Source organism: Aquila chrysaetos, chromosome 8, assembly GCF_900496995.4.
Source record: "Aquila chrysaetos chrysaetos chromosome 8, bAquChr1.4, whole genome shotgun sequence".
In the NCBI taxonomy this organism is placed as follows: domain Eukaryota; kingdom Metazoa; phylum Chordata; class Aves; order Accipitriformes; family Accipitridae; genus Aquila; species Aquila chrysaetos.
Genome location: NC_044011.1, coordinates 10,132,717 through 10,150,896, shown reverse-complemented (window position 1 = coordinate 10,150,896; position 18,180 = coordinate 10,132,717). Strand labels below are relative to the sequence as shown.

The 18,180-nt window shown below is 39.3% G+C and overlaps 1 protein-coding gene across 1 annotated transcript in view; it reads right to left on the bottom strand.

Annotated features, from left to right (window-relative positions):
* The window catches only part of PRKN (parkin RBR E3 ubiquitin protein ligase), an 800,965-nt gene that overhangs the window by 285,649 nt on the left and 497,136 nt on the right, over positions 1–18,180 (bottom strand). The window contains exon 7 of the mRNA XM_030022007.1: positions 2,825–2,961. Within this exon, the coding sequence (XP_029877867.1) occupies positions 2,825–2,961 (137 nt within the window). The remainder of the gene's footprint in view (positions 1–2,824; positions 2,962–18,180) is intronic.

The following is an 18,180-nucleotide window of genomic DNA, read 5'->3' as shown; positions in this document are numbered from 1 at the left end:
AACAGTAAGAGAGAAGGGTTTGGCAAGTCGGGCATTCCTCTTCTTCACAGGTGTGATGCAACTCAGCCTCATGACTTTCTCAAAGGACAGAAAATAGTCATCAGTTCCTAACTCAAATATAACCTAATTCTAGAAACAACCAAATTTCTCACATACCAGAAAGTCAGATTCAGGTAGCTGCAGAAATGAACCAGTGAAGTTACGACAGCACTGATTAGTTTCTTCATCCTGCAAGGCAGTCTGAAAGATGATGCTTACAAATGCTTTTATTGATACAGAACTGATAACACAGAGAACTGACGGAGGTAGTAATCAATTTTACATTTAGATGGAATATTATTTAAAACCGCTGAATACTCGGAGATTGTGACAGAGAACCTCTCCAACACAAAGCATACCAGCACAGTATAATGTCAATATTTTCTAGAGATAACCAGGTTGGCGCTGAGCAAGTAGGTATGCCTTGACAGCACCACACACCACTGTGCAGAGATACTAGCACAGGTTCTGAAGTAGTATTTGCCTGGTCAGTCATCATCAGCCTACCAGAAGCGTCAAAGAGCCTGTCCTACATGCTATACTGACACAACTATATTTCCTTCCCTTCAGCATCATGATTCCGCTCTAGCTCCAGAACTGTTGTACTGCACAGCACTGCACTGCACTGCGGCACGCCTAAACGATGTGCTCCACTGGCACAGGGCAGCACCTCCGCAGAAATTTTTCCAAGAAACATTCTTACTAACTGGAGAACAGAGAGAAAATGTGTCACAATTGTATTGTTATTACTACTACTGCTACTACTATTACTACTACTTTAATGTACAGCATTTTGAAAATAACTTTCTGATTTAGAGAGTTCTGAAAGATTAGCAATATTTTAGCATTTCCATATTTAGCTATTTTAACACTTAACGTATAGCATAGCTGAGGCTAGACTGGCAGCAATAGCTGCTTTTCCATTCCCACAGCTGAACCCTATCTCACTTGAACAGTAGTACATTCATCCTTTGTGCATCCTTTACAGCATCCCTTTCTTAGGCCAAGCCTATGTCTTCCTCACCTCTCAAAGACTGAAATCACATCCCTGAGCATTTCAGCTCTGTCTCCTTGCTTTTTTTCCTCATCCCATCCCTACTCTGCTTCTACTGCTCAATTCCCATAGTGTTCAACTTCGACACATAGAAGAGAGAAAAAAAACTGGCTTGCTGCTGCCAGCCAGGGGTGAAAACTTCTGCAAACTTCTTAATCTCCTCTCTGAAAAAAAAAGGACAGATAAAACTTCTGAACTGAACAACTAGAGTTGCAAGACGTATGGAAAAATCCTAATAAGTTTTGTGCAGCGTGACTAGCAATGGGTTTACAGACAGAAGAGGTGGAAGGGCCATGAGTTTAACACAACAGCCTGAACTGGAGGCAGCTCTGTGACACTAGCCATGGCAGCAAGGAGGCCACAAGAGAGGAGCAAGGTGAGCTGCCTGCTGCACCACTGGGATAACCGATTAACCTAAGGAGCTAATGGGAGAACAGGGAAGAGAACTGATAAACGAGGGGAAAAAAGGATGGATTCATCTCAAGTAGCTGATTACTTTGTGTGGGAGCAGAAAATGGATTAACTTTCGGAGAAGCAAGGAGGGAGGCTGAGAATACAGACTGACTACACAGTACTACAGTAATGTCAAGGTCAAGGAGAGAGAACTGGGTATAAAGTTCTTGTTAGGTTCCTCATGACAAGTTTTCTTATACAACATTAAAAAGTGTTTTGTGCGGTGTGACATCAGTGTGTAAATGCAGTAGCAGAGCAAACTGTTGGGGGGGGGAAGTAAAATGAGACCGGGCAAGACAGCACATAAACAACAATTCTAGTGAAATGTGAACTGGTGATCATTGCTAGTTTGCTCTCAAAGCAAGTAAAAATAAATAATTTTAAATGGTTCTTACAACTGTACTTTCAATATCCTCAAGGCATGTCCTCACATTAAGTAAATGCCACTCTCCTAAGAAATTTTGTCAATTTTTCTCCCTTCTAGTGATTTGAAACTTATTTGTCAGCCATTCAGGTAACCAGGCAAACCCATCTTCTATGAAGCTTCTAATATGTTGGAAAATTATTCTGATATGGCTATACAGCACTTGTGACAAACATATGCAAATTTAGCATCAGGAAAAATACATTCTAATATATTTCTTCACAGCAAAATTTTTGAGGATTTTGCAGTCCATGTACCAGTGTAATTGAATCAATTCTCAAAACACGTCTTTCAGATTCAGTGTAAGCCTTTGTTTAGTTAAATCAAACTTTGTTTCCTACTCAGGTAAAACAGATAATCTACTACCTTCTCAGGGTGATCTACATTTCATTCAATGAGGTGACAATTAGTAGCAATAACTTCGTCAACAGGAAGGCTATTTGAAATTCCTATTGCAGTCCTTTTTTTATTAGTACTTGCAGACAGGCCAAGAAAGTTAACAATTTACTTAATTTGAAAGTGGAAATGTGGAGGTCAAGGTGGGTTTTTTAACCAGAGTGTAATGCTATCATCTGCTAGCACTTCATGATTATAAAATACTAATGTGAAGAAAGTATGCATTTGCTTTTAAAAGAAATGCCCTTTGGAATCCAGTTAATTCTCCAGTTCACATGCTCAGCAAGAATCACTTCAATATTCAAATATTTTCTCCATGAAATTAAACAACTCCGATGAAAACAATATAATTCCACAGATATACTCAAAAATAATAGGTGATAAAAAAAAATCTTGCCCTGAAATCAAAATCACGTAAATTAAAAAAAAAAAAAAAAAAAAAATCAGTTAAAACATACCTACGCAAGGGAGGGAATAGCCAAGCTCCGGGTGATGGATGAACTGACGGTCATTCAGCATAGTCACACAGTACAAATGGAAACAGTCCAGGCAAATGACATGGCGATGCACGCACTGGAACACAAGCACAGGGCTCCTGTTAAAAACAAAACAGTGAAAATGATGAACAAGGATTGGACCAAACTCCACAAAACCCTTCGTTTCAAACTTTTAATTTTATAATAATTTTTCATTAGTAGTACACAAGACTATTACATAAATAAAAACAGAGTTTAGCATGGCATATTGCCGCACTTCTAAAAAGAGATGGTTTCTAACATGAATCAGATGAAAGAAAAAGGAAATAAGTTTTTACTGAAAGTTGAAACTTTACTGAAAACTGGAACCTAAAGGAAGAAAATTGCTTTAGTAACAGAAATTGTTGCGTGAAGTGAGGTAAGATCATATATGGTAAAACATCAAATGGTGGTAGGTAGGATTAAATAGAAATGTGAGCAGCTAGGAAAGCTAAACAGGACTTCGTGAAGACCACCCTGTGCCTTCATCCTCTCAAGGCAGCCATTGGAACTCTGCATAGAGGGCATTCCCTTAGTAATAATGAGCAAAATAATTCAGCTTCTGGTGAGAGGTATGGGATTCAATTTGGGAACAAGACACCTGAACTTCAGTGCTATATTTAAACACCTACCTGCATGCTAAGCGAGTAATTCCCACTATAGTCAATACACTCAGCGGAGGCTGGAGCTGATCAGCCTCCAGGTATCTGAGCTGAATCACCTGCTTGGCTCCATTGTCTGCATGGACTAAACCTCCACGGACCATGACGGGAGCTCAGACACCCACCACACACGCTAAATATGGGTATCCTAAGCTTGATAGGTTACTGCTTGTGAAGATGCAGGGAGGAAACACTTGGACTAAATGAGGACAAACAGCTTTACTCCTGAGCTGGCTGGCACTCAGAAACCCTCCAGCAGTGGCCACAGCAAGGAGGGGCAGTGGCTCCCCAAATCCTGCTCCGGACCAGTACACTGGAGGTGAGAGAAAAAATGAGTAATACGGGAAATATTACATACGCATAAAATGTGTCTTCACCGCAGGAACACAGTGATAAACCTCATGGGTTTGCTCTAACATAAGCTAACGTCCGCTAACTCCTGATGGACATACCTTAACTGTCAAGTCCAAAATAATGACTATGACCCCTTTGATAAAGTTATGTGCTCTCTAAGTGTACAATACTGCTTGCTTCTCCTTGAGGAGTATTACCAAACCCAAGTATCAAAATTGGAAAAATAAAGAGAGAGATGTGCTAAGCTGAAAAGAACAGTGAGATTCCCATTCAAATGCTGAACTACTTCTTTTATTTGTCTGTGGGCAAACACAGGTAGAAATGAGTTAAATGTTATTTTTTAGTAACTAGGAAGAAAGAGAGAAAATTATTTTTAAAAACTAAGAGGAATTCTTACATATCCGCTGTACTCCAGGAGACAGGTATTAAAATACAACATCAAATACAGCAGGACTTGTGATAAAATCATTAGAGTTAGCAATACTGCCATAGCTTCTATAAATCCTGCTAGACGATGCTTTGAAAACCCACTGAAACAGTAAATCACCAAGCCTTCAATGTGGGAATACAACTGCAAAATGTAATCAATAATAATTTCAGATACTGTATATAAGCATTTAATCTTCCATGAAAATATGCTTTAGAGTTGCACATACTATAGAATTCATGGCAGTGTGTTGGTATCTCCAAAAATATAATCTCTGTGTTTTAAGGATTTTGTTGAATAAAGCAGCTTAAAAACTGAATTAAATAAAACCTCCCCATTACTAATCCTTATTAGTTGCCCACTTGCTGTTCTGAATGTTACAAGTAATAATTTTAAAAGGACAGCTGTAAGGCAAAATGGGAAGCTGATCTGTATCATTTCAGCTCTGGATGGTCCCAAAATCATTATAGAGAGCTGGAGGAGCAGTTATCTTGTCCCTCCAGTGCAAAAGTCCCCATGGCTCACCAGTGAAATGTAAGCTTAAGAAAAACACCCCAAAGATTTCTTCCATAAATGCAGATATAATCAAATTTGCCTATAGCTTTAACAGATATCTCTCTTTTAGGGTTAATTGCTCATTTTTACTGCTTCAGTATCTGAGTATCTTTTTAGTTTTATGGGAAGCTCCCTGGATCTAAATTCACACCTCTCTGACTTTCATTTCAAAGACAAAATGTATCTTATGTGTGAGGAGAGATCCACAAGAGAAAGCCATCAAAAGTTGAGTATCTTAAAAAACCCAGGCCAGAAATGAAAATGACATTATTAAGACTTCCACCTAAACTTGTATGAAACCAAGACTACCAGCACTTCATTATGCAAATGAACTACTACAATCAGTTACTAATGTAAATTATTTTGTGATAATCAATATTGCTTCTTAATTTATTACAACTGTTTGAAATCAAACTATATTCTCCAGAAGGGGCACAGCCATATATGTACACATTTAAATTGCATCCTTAGGAACAACATTAATCTTAAAATGTGCTATCTTTTAACGCTATCAGACTTGCAAGCAATGCATACAAACTAGATATAAATCCGTGTTCTCGCTGTGTCACAAACCACAAGCTTAGCTTTCACAGCTATTACACTGTCCGCTAATTTTGCAGCCCACAGTACCTGTGTCACAAGGCTTTGAGAAACTCAATCTGTATGCAACGCAGATTTATCCAAATTCATTTAGCATTGGAACAGTTGCTGCATTCCAGCATTTACAGATTTTGTATCAAAAGAAAGCACTTCCAGTTTCAAAGAGATATAAAAGTTTTGTTCCTGAGATCAGTAAAGATGAAGATGTAGAGATTATGTTCATAATGCCCAGATGAAGCTAGTAAATACTCATTTAGGATAACCCCAAGAGTTATTAATAGAAGCCTTGCTCGAACCAAACAAAATTTATTTTAGAAAGGAGTATTATGAAAGTCAAAAAATTTGCCATATAGTGTAACAAGGTGCCTTGCTCAATCTAACATAACAGTCTAGTAATGTAAATCTGATGTATATTTTAGAAGGTATTTCATAGGTTCCATTTACATAATGTGTTTGGCTGAATTAGAGGCTTCATGAGAATAATATATAAGAAAAATGTTTCTCACAGCAAGGGATAAATTGGTCCTTTTTGTTCACCAATTAGGAATGTAACCACTTTTAAAAATTGAAAATCCAACATTACAATACATCACAGAAAATTTCCATAATAAGTCACTCGCTCCTGTGCTCTGATTCCTTTTCATTAGAATTTTATCAGTATGCATTTACTTAAATGAAAAAGAAAGGAGAACCTAACTGTTTCTGCTTCATGTTATTACTGCCAGATAACTCTGTGGCACAACAGCAGCATGGCTGGAAGCACTACCTGGTCTGTACGCTCTTTCCTCCTTCTCCTGAGAAGCAGCAAGACACAGATAATTCTCAGATAGACTGCAACAGTATACTGGCTAAATAAAGATACAAAGACTTGATCTTGTTTAGATAAGAAGCCCACCGGGAAATAAATTGTTCTAGTATATCCCAAAATCTCATGACGGTTATTAATGTACTGAGAGTGAGTCCGATGGCTACGAATGTGAGGGGCTACTTAGCATAAGGAATTATTTACAGACATAAGAGTGGATGAACTGATATATCTTTCAATGCCTACTGAAGAAAAATGTGGGGCAATTTGTCCCTTCCTTGGTCTTTATCCTTCATATTTCAAAAAAAGCTTGACTGAGTAAAGGTTAAACAGCACACCACATATATCAGTCCATTATTTTTTAGAGAACGTGAGTAGCCACAGTCTGAAGCACTTTGGAGCAAGGAATATATCTAAGCCTGTAGAAATCTATGAAAAACATGTTGGACAAATCGGTGAAACCGCCTCGAGGTCATTTCTAGGTGACAGTTGGATTTTTCTCACCTCAGCCTCAAAATCTTAACCAAATAATAATAAAAAACCTTAGCAGATGTCTATAAGGCTGCCTTGCTGGGATTACAGTCAGTGAAGCAAAAATAGCCATTTGGGATTCATTTCTGTGCAGTAAATAAATCTGAACGCACACAGCTATATCACAGCCTTTAACCCCACCTATGAGTGCTATATTTATCATAACACACTTCTACATTTCTAATACATTTTTCCATGTTGGCAATCTTCCTGTACTTCAAAAAGCTTTCTATATAAGTACCATGAAATAATTTCATTTATAAATGGATCTCTACGCCATTCCAAAAATGAATCTTTGTTAACTTACAGGTCAGATCAATAAGCACCATTCAAGAAAAGATGAATCACTGAATAAAATGTGTAAAAAAAAAGGAAATTACGGAAAATATAAAATTTGGTGACATAGACACTACAGGCACTCTGCTACTTCATAAACAATCAAAGTAATTAAACAGAAATACTCTCCTTGAGCAGCAAGCAATCAGTTTTGCCTCTACCCTTGTAGCAGAACAAAATTACAATGCCTAAATAGGCCAAATTATTCATCCATCACATGGCTTCCTCATAGAAGTGTATATAGGAAGAGTATAATCTTCTAATCGTACAAAGCTGGTGCCACATCTGGTTTTCCTATCACGTACAGTCCACACTCTTATTCAAAACTATTGAAAGAATTGCCTGTTAATGATGCTTTAAGTGCATGGTTTTCTTACCATGAAAATTCTTCCAACTACTTCCAGTTAGAATATTAAATTCCATTAGAAAGATGCAACTATTTATATAAAATATAAATATAGAAAATAGAGAAAAATTACCACAGTGATTTCTGTTTTAGAACTGAGGCAGTTTGGAGGGAAGTATACCAACAAATCCTGCCTTTTAATGAGCAATATGCTATTATAGATAAATAGAAACAGTGACCTAGCAATTGCAGACTTGTAAGTAACAGTGCAGGCCCCTATATATTTAGACAAGGGTAAGCATTTGAAATGAGTATCAAGACCTTGCAAGAGAAACAAAACAGTGATAAAGTACTAAGAAAGAAATCTCACTGATACGACTTTGAAGTCAAGAACCCATCTTTCACAGACTTTAGGAACACACAAAAAGTACATCCCTGCTTTACCCTTCCTAACGGATGAAAATAAATCTCTACATAGACTGTGCCAATTAAAAAACCCAGTATATATAAATACAGTATTCTCAGAACACTGACATATTAAATCCACTAGAACAACCCAAAAAAATCTGGTTTTGTGTCTCTGATCACTTGCCACACAACGCATCAAAGGTCATAAAGTGAAGGTTATGAACAGCATGAGACATCACTGTGCGAGCTTAAATTTTCTGGCTGTGCTTCTGTATAAAAATGTATTCTGACCCACAGCTGTTAACTTAAAGGGGCACTGGCAAGTGAAATCTGACCTACTTTCTCCTCTATTATGTTACATGTTTTCCTCTAAAATGTACTTTCATGTTTCTTATTTCTATTGGAAAGCAGCGCCAAGAGGCCAGAACCCAGGAGCAGCCTGACAGTAAAAAACCAGAATATAAGAAGGACGAACTGCCACACTTAAAATTAGTGCGCATGATGGCAAGTGCTCCTTTCAGCAGAGCTCCTGTTAACTCTGTTGTTAAGTTTTTTTCATGCTATGGAAGCGACACATTATTGCCTGTAAAATCTGTGATCACTGTGGCAGGCAACAGCATCTACCTCCCGAGGACACAGCAAGGGAATTCTACGTTACATATACTGGTACCTTCATATCAGTAGCCGGCATTAAATATGTGCTGTGCCTGCTTGCTCAGAAATGCCTCGTCTGAGCTGTGTGTTCAGACACTAACCACCCTTGGCACTAATAGCTGAATCTTATGATATCAAGGAATGGACAGTGATTCGGCTGGAGAAGAAACTTTTCCTGTAATCTATCAGACTAGCTGTCTACAGCACTCCTCTGCACAGCAAATAACTGATAAATCAGTCAGGCTTTGAAAGGAGATCAGTAGAACCTGCTCCTTTTCCTTCCTGTGTGTTTTTAAAACCTCATTAATGCTCCACTGGAGAGAAAAGGAAAAGACCTCGGTAATGGAAGCAAAAGATGACAAACGTGAACAAAGGAAGCAGCTCATAAGCTGCCCTATCCCAAGCCCTGATGCCAGCTGACAGTGGGAATATGAGAACAACCAACAGGACAGTATAAGTGTGCAATGTCTTTGCTTTTCACAGAACATGGAGGACTTTGCATGGATGTAGTTCTTCAGAGTTCAGGGACCCTTGGATATTGATCTGCTCTATTCCTCCCAGCAATCCCCTGGGAGCTCAAGGACTGTCCTGGCATCAGGCTCACCATGATTTTTTACACGTGTATGCAATTGCACTCGGTAGCATACCAGAAGTAAGACCATGATCATCAGTAAGAACATAGTAGGAATAGCAGAGCAGCCTCCTTAAATGTCAACTCAGAATCTTTGTAGCTTGCTGAGCACCAGCTTGCTGTGCACCAATTCCTCCATACTGGCTCTTTTGCATGCAATGACCTCCTAGACCCTATGTCACTTGTACCCTCAGCTTTTGCCACTGAAGGGTGGCTAATGCTTCTTTTGCCTGCCCCGGGATTTAAGCTGGCTCACAGCAGACTTTCCTCTCCCCTGAGGCAGCACCAGCCTTCAGCAGCACAGGCAAAACTGCATGTCGCGGGCAGTCCACACCAGCCACGCGCTCCATTTTGCCCAAAGAGCCTCCCTTTCACAGGCTCCTAACTTTCTGACTAGAGATGCTTGACTTTGACAGACTAGAGACATACAGTCAGAAATCAGCCCAGTTTGGTTTTCAAAAATGAATGAATAAATAAATAAATAAAGTGAAGTAACCAATGAAGTTGGGAGAATGATGGGATATCACGATAAGAGGAGGAGGGGCTAACTCCACCTGCACAAGCAGCACCATGAGATCCTTCAGTAATTAAAGATAAATAAATAAAAAAAGTCAAAATGTCTTTGTAGCCTACTGGCCTCTTATTCCCCTGACTGGTTGCTGAGGATCCCGTTTATTGCTTCCAAGGATTTAAAACTTATTTAGTCTTACTTCCTACATCTATGCTAGTAAAATTAACATTGCCAGCAAAAGTTCTTATCCCACTGTAATCCAACTGTCTATGCTGTTAAATTGTTGGAATGGGCCCTGCCTTGCCAAATAGCAAAGTCCCAAACAGTTCCTGGGCATAGTCCAGGGGTTATCATGTTGCCAACAGGCAACAGCAATCTGAATGTGGCCACCCTGCTTTAAAAACTAAGAGAGTTTAATAGTACAGATTTATGGTAGAAGAGCTTTATTCTAGGACTCCGCTCTTAACACCAGAGCTTACTGAATTATTCTCTGTGTCCTTATTCTTAGACTCACACCTCCATTCCCAAAACCAAACTTTTTGAGATAGCCTGTGAAAATTATGTTGTCTGTAAATACATTACATGGAAGAAAATGTTCCTGACACAAAAGACAAGACAGAATCATGACCTCTTTTTGCCTTCTTGTGGATGCTGAAATCCCAGGAAAGACACAGGAGGAAAAGAATATTGGATATCATCTTAAGGGATACTATTGCATTATCTTCTTTTATTCCCTTCCAGTTAACTTTGAAAATACACCCTGGTGCATGAACTTTAAGACTGTGTCTCTTAACATGTATAGAAGAAAAGAAGATGACTGGAAAACAAGGTCAGGTAGAGAAGGGGGGAAGCGGGAGAGGAAAGAAAGATGTAAGAGGGAGCAGGAGGTAGAAGTGACACATTAAGTGCATTTGCTCTTTGAGAATTATCTTTTACCACCTTAACATTATGTTTTATGCTTTTTCTCATCTTTCTTTTCAAATATGAATATTCAATTTATATGTTCATCCAAACGATAACTTGAGGGTGCTTCCCATTAAATGAGTCTTCAGTCTCAACCAAAGATATTATTATTATCATATAAACAAAACCACTCTCAAGTTATTGTTATAATAAAGAGATTTCTTTGTAGAAAACCACTTTTTTCAACTCCTGCTATCATTATAATTTACAGATAATATTTTACCCTTTCCTCCTCAAGGCAAATACCTTAGCATAAATGTCAAGGTGTGGTTATCTGAGAACACCTTCTACATCAGCACCTTCACTCAAAGGGAAGAAGAATGAGCCTTGGGCTAATAAGTCTCCCTGAATGCATTCTGACTTGGTAGATCATAAGTGTACAAAACAGTTAAACCCCCCTTAATAGTCTGAAGAAAATATTTTGCAATGTCCACCAGAAAATTTTACTAGCAGTGGGAATGCGTTGTTTATGTCATTTTTCTATACTGCTTACAACCACTATCATAAGATATTCATATTGTGATTTTTTTTTCTGATCTTGTTACGGCCCTTGTTACAAAAGCAAGCATGGAATTTAAATGCCCAACATGCATACAGCTCTATGTTTAAATTTCTTCATTTGCCTCCTCCATCTTTTTCCCTACATGTCAACTTCCATTACATAAAAGAGTAAATGGAATCACCTTTTCACCCAGAAAAAGCAAACCACAAATTAAATAGTAAAAACCAGACAAATTATTACAAAGTTTGGTAAGTATCAATTCTGAATTTTTAATTGGGCCAATTAAAAAAAAAAGTTTGCAGAAAATTCTAAAGATTTACAGAGATTAAACTCAACTCAAAAGAGGATTCTGGAAGTTCAAATAATTTTATATGCCTCTTTCCTGTTTAATCTCAGCATGTATTTTCATTAGTTTTGTACTGTCTATTTGGAGGCTAGCTGGTCCTCTTTGTGCCCGTTCTTTCAAGGAATTACAATATATATTAGGACTCAGGTAATCTATTGCTCTTTTTACAGGAGTACTCAGGAAAAATCTTCTCCCATTTGTCCACCTGACTCAATAATCTGTGTAACACTCAGGAAGACTGACATTTATCCAAATATAACTTTCCATTTCTCTAGGACCTTTCAGTTCCAGATCTTGATACCCAAATGATGCAGGGAGTACAGTGAAAGACACTAACAAATAGGCACGTGTGAGATTTATCCCTCTCATAAATTTACAGAATATTGTAGGAATAGAAACAAGGGTATTCACAATATTGCTTTAGAATATCATCTCTGACAGTCCTGGGGAAGTTGTTTGTGATGCTAACATGGACTGACTTCTGAAAGAAGATATATTGCAAGAAAAAAAGTTGTGGTGGCCATTTCCTCTGTTCTTCAAGCAGATCAGGTTTTTAGTTAATGAAATAGTATTACACTATTCATATAAATGTCACAGATCTTATCTGAAGATGCTTAGTGGAAAAAGAGTGTGCATGAAAGGGCATGTATCTTGGGAACCCTCATTAATATTTCATTTTTGCCCATCTTTCCCTTGTTTTGACAAAGCGGTTTACTTCCCACCTCACACTTAGCTAGTTACATGGACTGACACTGGGGAGGGAAAGCCATATGGATTTTTGATCTTATCCCCTCCTTGTCCTCATTGCGCACTTGCTCAAAGAGAAGGACACAGCAAGCAAGCTGCAACTTTCTCGGAGGGGATATAACAGCCATAATTGTCAGCACTAATGAATAGTTTTGACTTCTCATATTTATCTACAGCTTTCCCAGAAGACATAGATCATTCCTGCGGAGACTATCCATATTCACTCTTCTGTTACACTCACTCTCCGTTAGAGGAAGTAACCCAGCCTCAGGAGACAAAACAGGTTGTAGGTAGAAACTTGATACATATCCCAGTTATTTCTGAGCAAAACTAAGACAAATAAATTCAGAAATATTAACAGGCATTTATTTATTAAGATAAGTTTTCCTCTGCCTTCGGTTTCCGTTTGACAACTCCCTCAACACATCACACTTACTGCCTATGAGCTAGGGTCTGGATTACAGTCTAGCTAACAGGAAAAAAAGGAGGAGTAAAAAGAACATGGAAACAGAATGGAAAACAAGCAAAACAAAATTTTAATGTAATCCATCAAACTCATTCAACATGTGAAGTAACATCCAGGAGATGTCTTGCAATCATCATGGATAACATCATTACTTAGCTTCATGGTCTGCCTATATTCATTCACTGGCTGATCAAACCATAAACTATATACAGAAATCTTTCATTACAAATGGTGGATTTCTTCCATTACAGTGGCAAAGAGGGGTCTAACAGCTGGCTGAGCCCTAAGAATCTGTATACCACTCAAATATGTCTAAGGAATATAGTTGGACTCAGTGACAAAACTCTTCCTGCTCCTTCTTTTGCCCAGGGAACAAAGAGAGAAATGTTATTTCTCAAAACATATTGACAAAACAAACCCACAAGTGAGCATCACTTAATTCAAAATGTAGGACAAAATAACAAACATTTCCCAAAAGAAACATTTCTGAAGCTCCTGCATTTACTCTGTTTCAAATTATAGAACAGCACCTGAAAAAATGGCAACTCCACCTTATTTAGAATGGTATTTACCAATGGTCATTGGAAATTAGATCACTCATCAATCCCCACCTTTTGCTTTTAAGTGAAACATTCAAACTATTGCACTTTTTCTAATCAGTTGAAATATTACATATCAAAACTGTACTCCAAGTTATATTTTTTACCCTTAAAATTTACTTTAAAGTTTTAAAGTTTCACTTAAAGTTTTTACACTCATAAGTTTTTTCAAATGTGTTGTTTAAAAGAGACAGGACACATACCTACTTTCTTTCAAAAAGAACCCCAGGACACAGGGGAATGGCTTGATCGGATTTTGGTTTTTAATTTAGATGCTATGAAGAAATAACCTCTGGGATTAAGATTGTGCATGGTAAAAAATAAACATTTTTTAGGATGTTAGTAATCAAGACAAAAGTATATTAACTAGACTGTATTCTGTAGATCTTGTCAGTTAAAATAAGGAAAAAACAGGAACACAACAAAACAGATTCCCTGCTTTAAATCTCTGCACTGCATTACCTTCAGATAGAAAACCCTTGGAGATGCTAAGGAAAAAGATCTTTTTAAATTAGGGAGTCTCTATTCTTTATTCCATTTCAAAAAATCTAAAAGGCCACATGGTATAAGGCTCCATTCACAGAATGGATGGTAAGAACTTCTATGGGATATTAACATCTGTATCCTATGTTACAACTCATAATGGCTCGTGTAAAACATTATTTAATTACACTATTATCAAGTTTACATGTAACAATAGAAATGTCAATGGATGTTTGATATTTAATTTGAAAATAATTCTAATTCATCTGTTTTCTAGCATTTATATGATTTTTTCCCCCAAGTTCTAGTCTCACGAAGACAGAAACTTTTCTGGTAATAATGAAGAGAGCCTTGGAATTCAGTGATGAGAAATGGTGGGCACATAGAAAATGCAGCTGCGCAAATTACATTAACAAGTAGGGCTATTAGGAGTACAAACTTGCCTGAAGTCATACATCCTGCTCTCAATGTCATTTCATGTCTTTGAAAGTAGTTCATACAAAGGATTTATCCTTTCTTCCAGAGAAAGAGTGCTGTATTGTGCTCAGCCCCACTTATTTCTATACAGATGGACACAGCATACTCTTTGATTAGCACGAAAGCCATGACCGAATCTGGTGTTCCTTCTCTGAAGATACTACAGAAATGCGTTTGGTTGCAGTCTGCAAAGGAGCAACTAATATCACAGCAACAAAAACCTACACAGGACACTGGCAGGGAAGTTATCAAAATGACTAACAGAAAAGTGAAGACTTGCCACTTCTTTCCTAGGTCTGAGTCTGTTTCCATTATAATCGATAGCTAAAATGTCATTGACTCTAGGTGACCAAAATTTGGCCTTACACTTTTTTGAATAACTACAAAGATATAATTCAATGTGAAAAATAATAATATCTTAAAGTGACAGGGGCAGACCAGGTGTTTTAATTACGCCCCCAAAATTTAGTTGCACAGCAGCTGCATACGGAAAACATGTTTGCACCTGTACATCTGCTTAATTTTACCTGGAAAACATTCTGCTTTAGCATTCATTGGATATCTTTGTATTTTGAAGAGGAGGAAGACAGAAAGTTCAGTTCTGAAATAAAATTAACTGATAAAAGTTTACCAGAATTTCGTTGTCTGATAAAATAGTACCTTTCCTTCTCCACCTCAAATAATATAATCGACATCGTGCTCATACCACTTATTCAGGATTTGGGGGACTGGTCAAGGTCAGTGAACCTCACTGCTATGCCCTGCCTGACCTGATTTAGAGTTCAGAATCAGAGAGGACAAAAGTTCTGAACAGCCAAGTTAAAGTGGAAAGTGCAATAAGGCACCATTTTTAGGATGCTCATGCTACTAACTACGCCAAGCTTCCTAGCAGTTACATCTGCAGCTGTACAGGTACTATAGCTGACTCTGCCTCATTCCTCTGTGGAAACTTCATAATCCCCTGCCAATGTGCAGGCTGGTGTGGTGGGTTCACCCTGGCTGGAAGCCAGGTGCCCACCAAAGCCGTTCTATCTCTCCCCCCCGCCTCAGCTGGACAGGGGACAGAAAATATAACAAAGGGCTCGTGGGTTGAGATAAAGACAGGAAAGATCACTCAACCAATTACCATCACGGGCAAAACAGACTCGACTTGGGGAAAATCAACTCAATTTCTTACCAATCAACCAGAGTAGGGTAATGAGAAATAAAACCAAATCTCAAAACACCTTCCCTCCACCCCTCCCTTCTTCCTGGGCACAACTTCACTCCTGGATTCTCTACCTACCCCCTCCCAGCAGCGCAGGGGGACGGGGAATGGGGGTTATGGTAAGTTCATCACACGTTGTCTCTGCCGCTTCATCCTCTTCAGGGGCAGGACTCATCACACTCTTCCCCCCTGCTCCAGTGTGGGGTCCCTCCCACGGGAGACAGTCCTCCACCAACTTCTCCAACGTGAGTCCTTCCCACAGGCTGCAGTTCTTCACGAACTGCTCCAGCGTGGGTCCCTTCCAAGGGCTGCAGTCCTTCAGGAGCACACTGCTCCAGTGTGGGTCCCCCACAGGGCCACAAGTCCTGCCAGAAAACCTGCTCCAGCGTGGGCTCCTCTCTCCACAGATCTGCAGGTCCTGCCTGGAGCCTGCTCCAGCATGGGCTTCCCACGGGGTCACAGCCTCCTTTGGGCACCCACCTGCTCCGGCGTGGGGTCCTCCACAGGCTGCAGGTGGATATCTGCTCCACCGTGGACCTCCATGGGCTGCAGGGGGACAGCCTGCCTCACCATGGTCTTCCCCACGGGCTGCAGGGGCATCTCTGCTCTGGCACCTGGAGCACCTCCCCCCCCCTCCTTCTTCACTGACCTTGGGGTCTGCAGGGTTGTTTCTCTCACATCTTCTCACTCCTCTCTCCAGCTGCCATTTTTGTGTGCCCTGCAACTTTTTTTCCTTCTTAAATATGTTATCACAGAGGTGCTACCACTATAGCTGATTGGCTCGGCCTTGGCCGGTGGCGGGTCTGTCTTAGAGCCGGCTGGCACTGGCTCTGTCGGACATAGGGGAAGCTTCCAGCAGCTTCTCACTGAAGCCACCCCTGTACCTCCCCCCCCCCCCCCCGAAACCTTGCCACACAAACCCAATACAACTGGGAAGGAAAAGGGAAAAACAAAACAACGCACATAAAAACCTTGAAATGACAGCTACTAGGAATACTAGGAATACTCAGCAAACCAAGCGTATGGATTCAATTCAAAGCTCTTCCAGAAACTGCCAGACCTTGTGAGCATGATCGATCCCTCAGAGAAGGTTCAGGCTAATTCTTATCAAAACTGGCTCGTACATTCCCAATTATATAACGTACTAATTATGTTTCCCATTCTCTCTTACATTAGCTAGCCTGACAGCGATCTGTTCAGCCGTGCGTGATTCATCAGGTTTGCCTTCTGTTTCTAAACAGGAGCTATAGAAGAAAGCAGCCCTTGAACCCCAGCCTGCTTTGGAGAAGTGCGAGAAGTCAGTGACACTTCCTTGTCTTGTAGCATCCAACACCAGGCAGCCTCCTGGTGCTCTGAATCATCACACGACACGTGCTCTGCTAAGGTTTTATAAATAGTGCTTACGCAGGGTTTCAGCGTACTTGCGCAAAGGACCTTTTTATTTGAGGGTTGGCCTCACTACAGACAGCCTTGTTACAAGGGGTGAAGTTTATCGGATTAGAAGCAACACTGTTAGTATTCAGGACACATTACCAAGTGCATATGACATGTCAGCTGCTTACATATCTTCCAACTCTGCTTCACATATTCCTTTTAAAGTTAAACATGAAGTGACAGAAGTGTAGAAATATCTGTGTCCTGCACTCTGTGAACATAACAGCTAAAAAAACCACCTTGACATGTCAGCTGACAACAGAAAAAATATCCCTGACCTCTGCTGAGGCGTTCTGATTTTCCTAACATCAACTACTTGCAACAGAGAGGAGAACTGAAAATACATAATCATGAACTCCACAATTAAATATATATATATATCTATCTATCTATAAAGCATAAGGAATCTTGTTTGCATGCCCCCAGACACGGTTTCAGTCTTCCCTCCTCTTTCTCTGTCTGTACAGCTACCTATTCTACTTCACAGAGACATCCCAGAGATCTAAAAATAGGGCTAGCTAGTTGTTTATTTCATGTATTTGTAGCTATTTTCTTTTAAAAGATATTTTCCTGCGTCTTCCATTGACAGATACAATGCTTTCAGCAGCTAGTTCTTCCATCATTTAAATAAACAGAGCACTCCCTACAGCAACTCCTTTTCCTCCAAAATTAATTCCCTACTACTTTGTTTTTAATCTCTCTGTCCTCGTGATTCCTCCTTCAACATCTCTCTGGTTCTACCTTCAGCTGTCGTTTCCGAATCAAGGCCTTCTTGGTCACCCTGGATTCCCATGGGGCCAGGAAACTAGTTCAACAAAAGAGGATGACTCTCCCATGAAGTGATGCTACATGACATTTTTCCTATTAGTCTGATTCTGCATTCTGTATTTACTGTACAAACTCTCATTTCTAGAAACACAGGGGCAACAGCTATAGATTCATTTATAATAAACACAGAACATTGTACACTGCCCAGGATTTCTTCTTAGCATTATTCACATCTAATTTTACGTTCAAATTAACTACCAAGAAACTTTTGACCTTTTAATATTCAATATTTGAGAAGTTATATGATGAAATAAGACCTTTCGTTTACCTAACAGTTGAATGATGGGGTTGGTTATGCTTTAAATGCACACTCTGGGGAGGCAGGGGAAAGCTATAGCTCTTTAAAAGCCACATGTGCCCACACGACCTTCAACATCCTGCACATGCTGTGAATTGCATGGGAGACGTTTGTTATGTACCTTCAAAG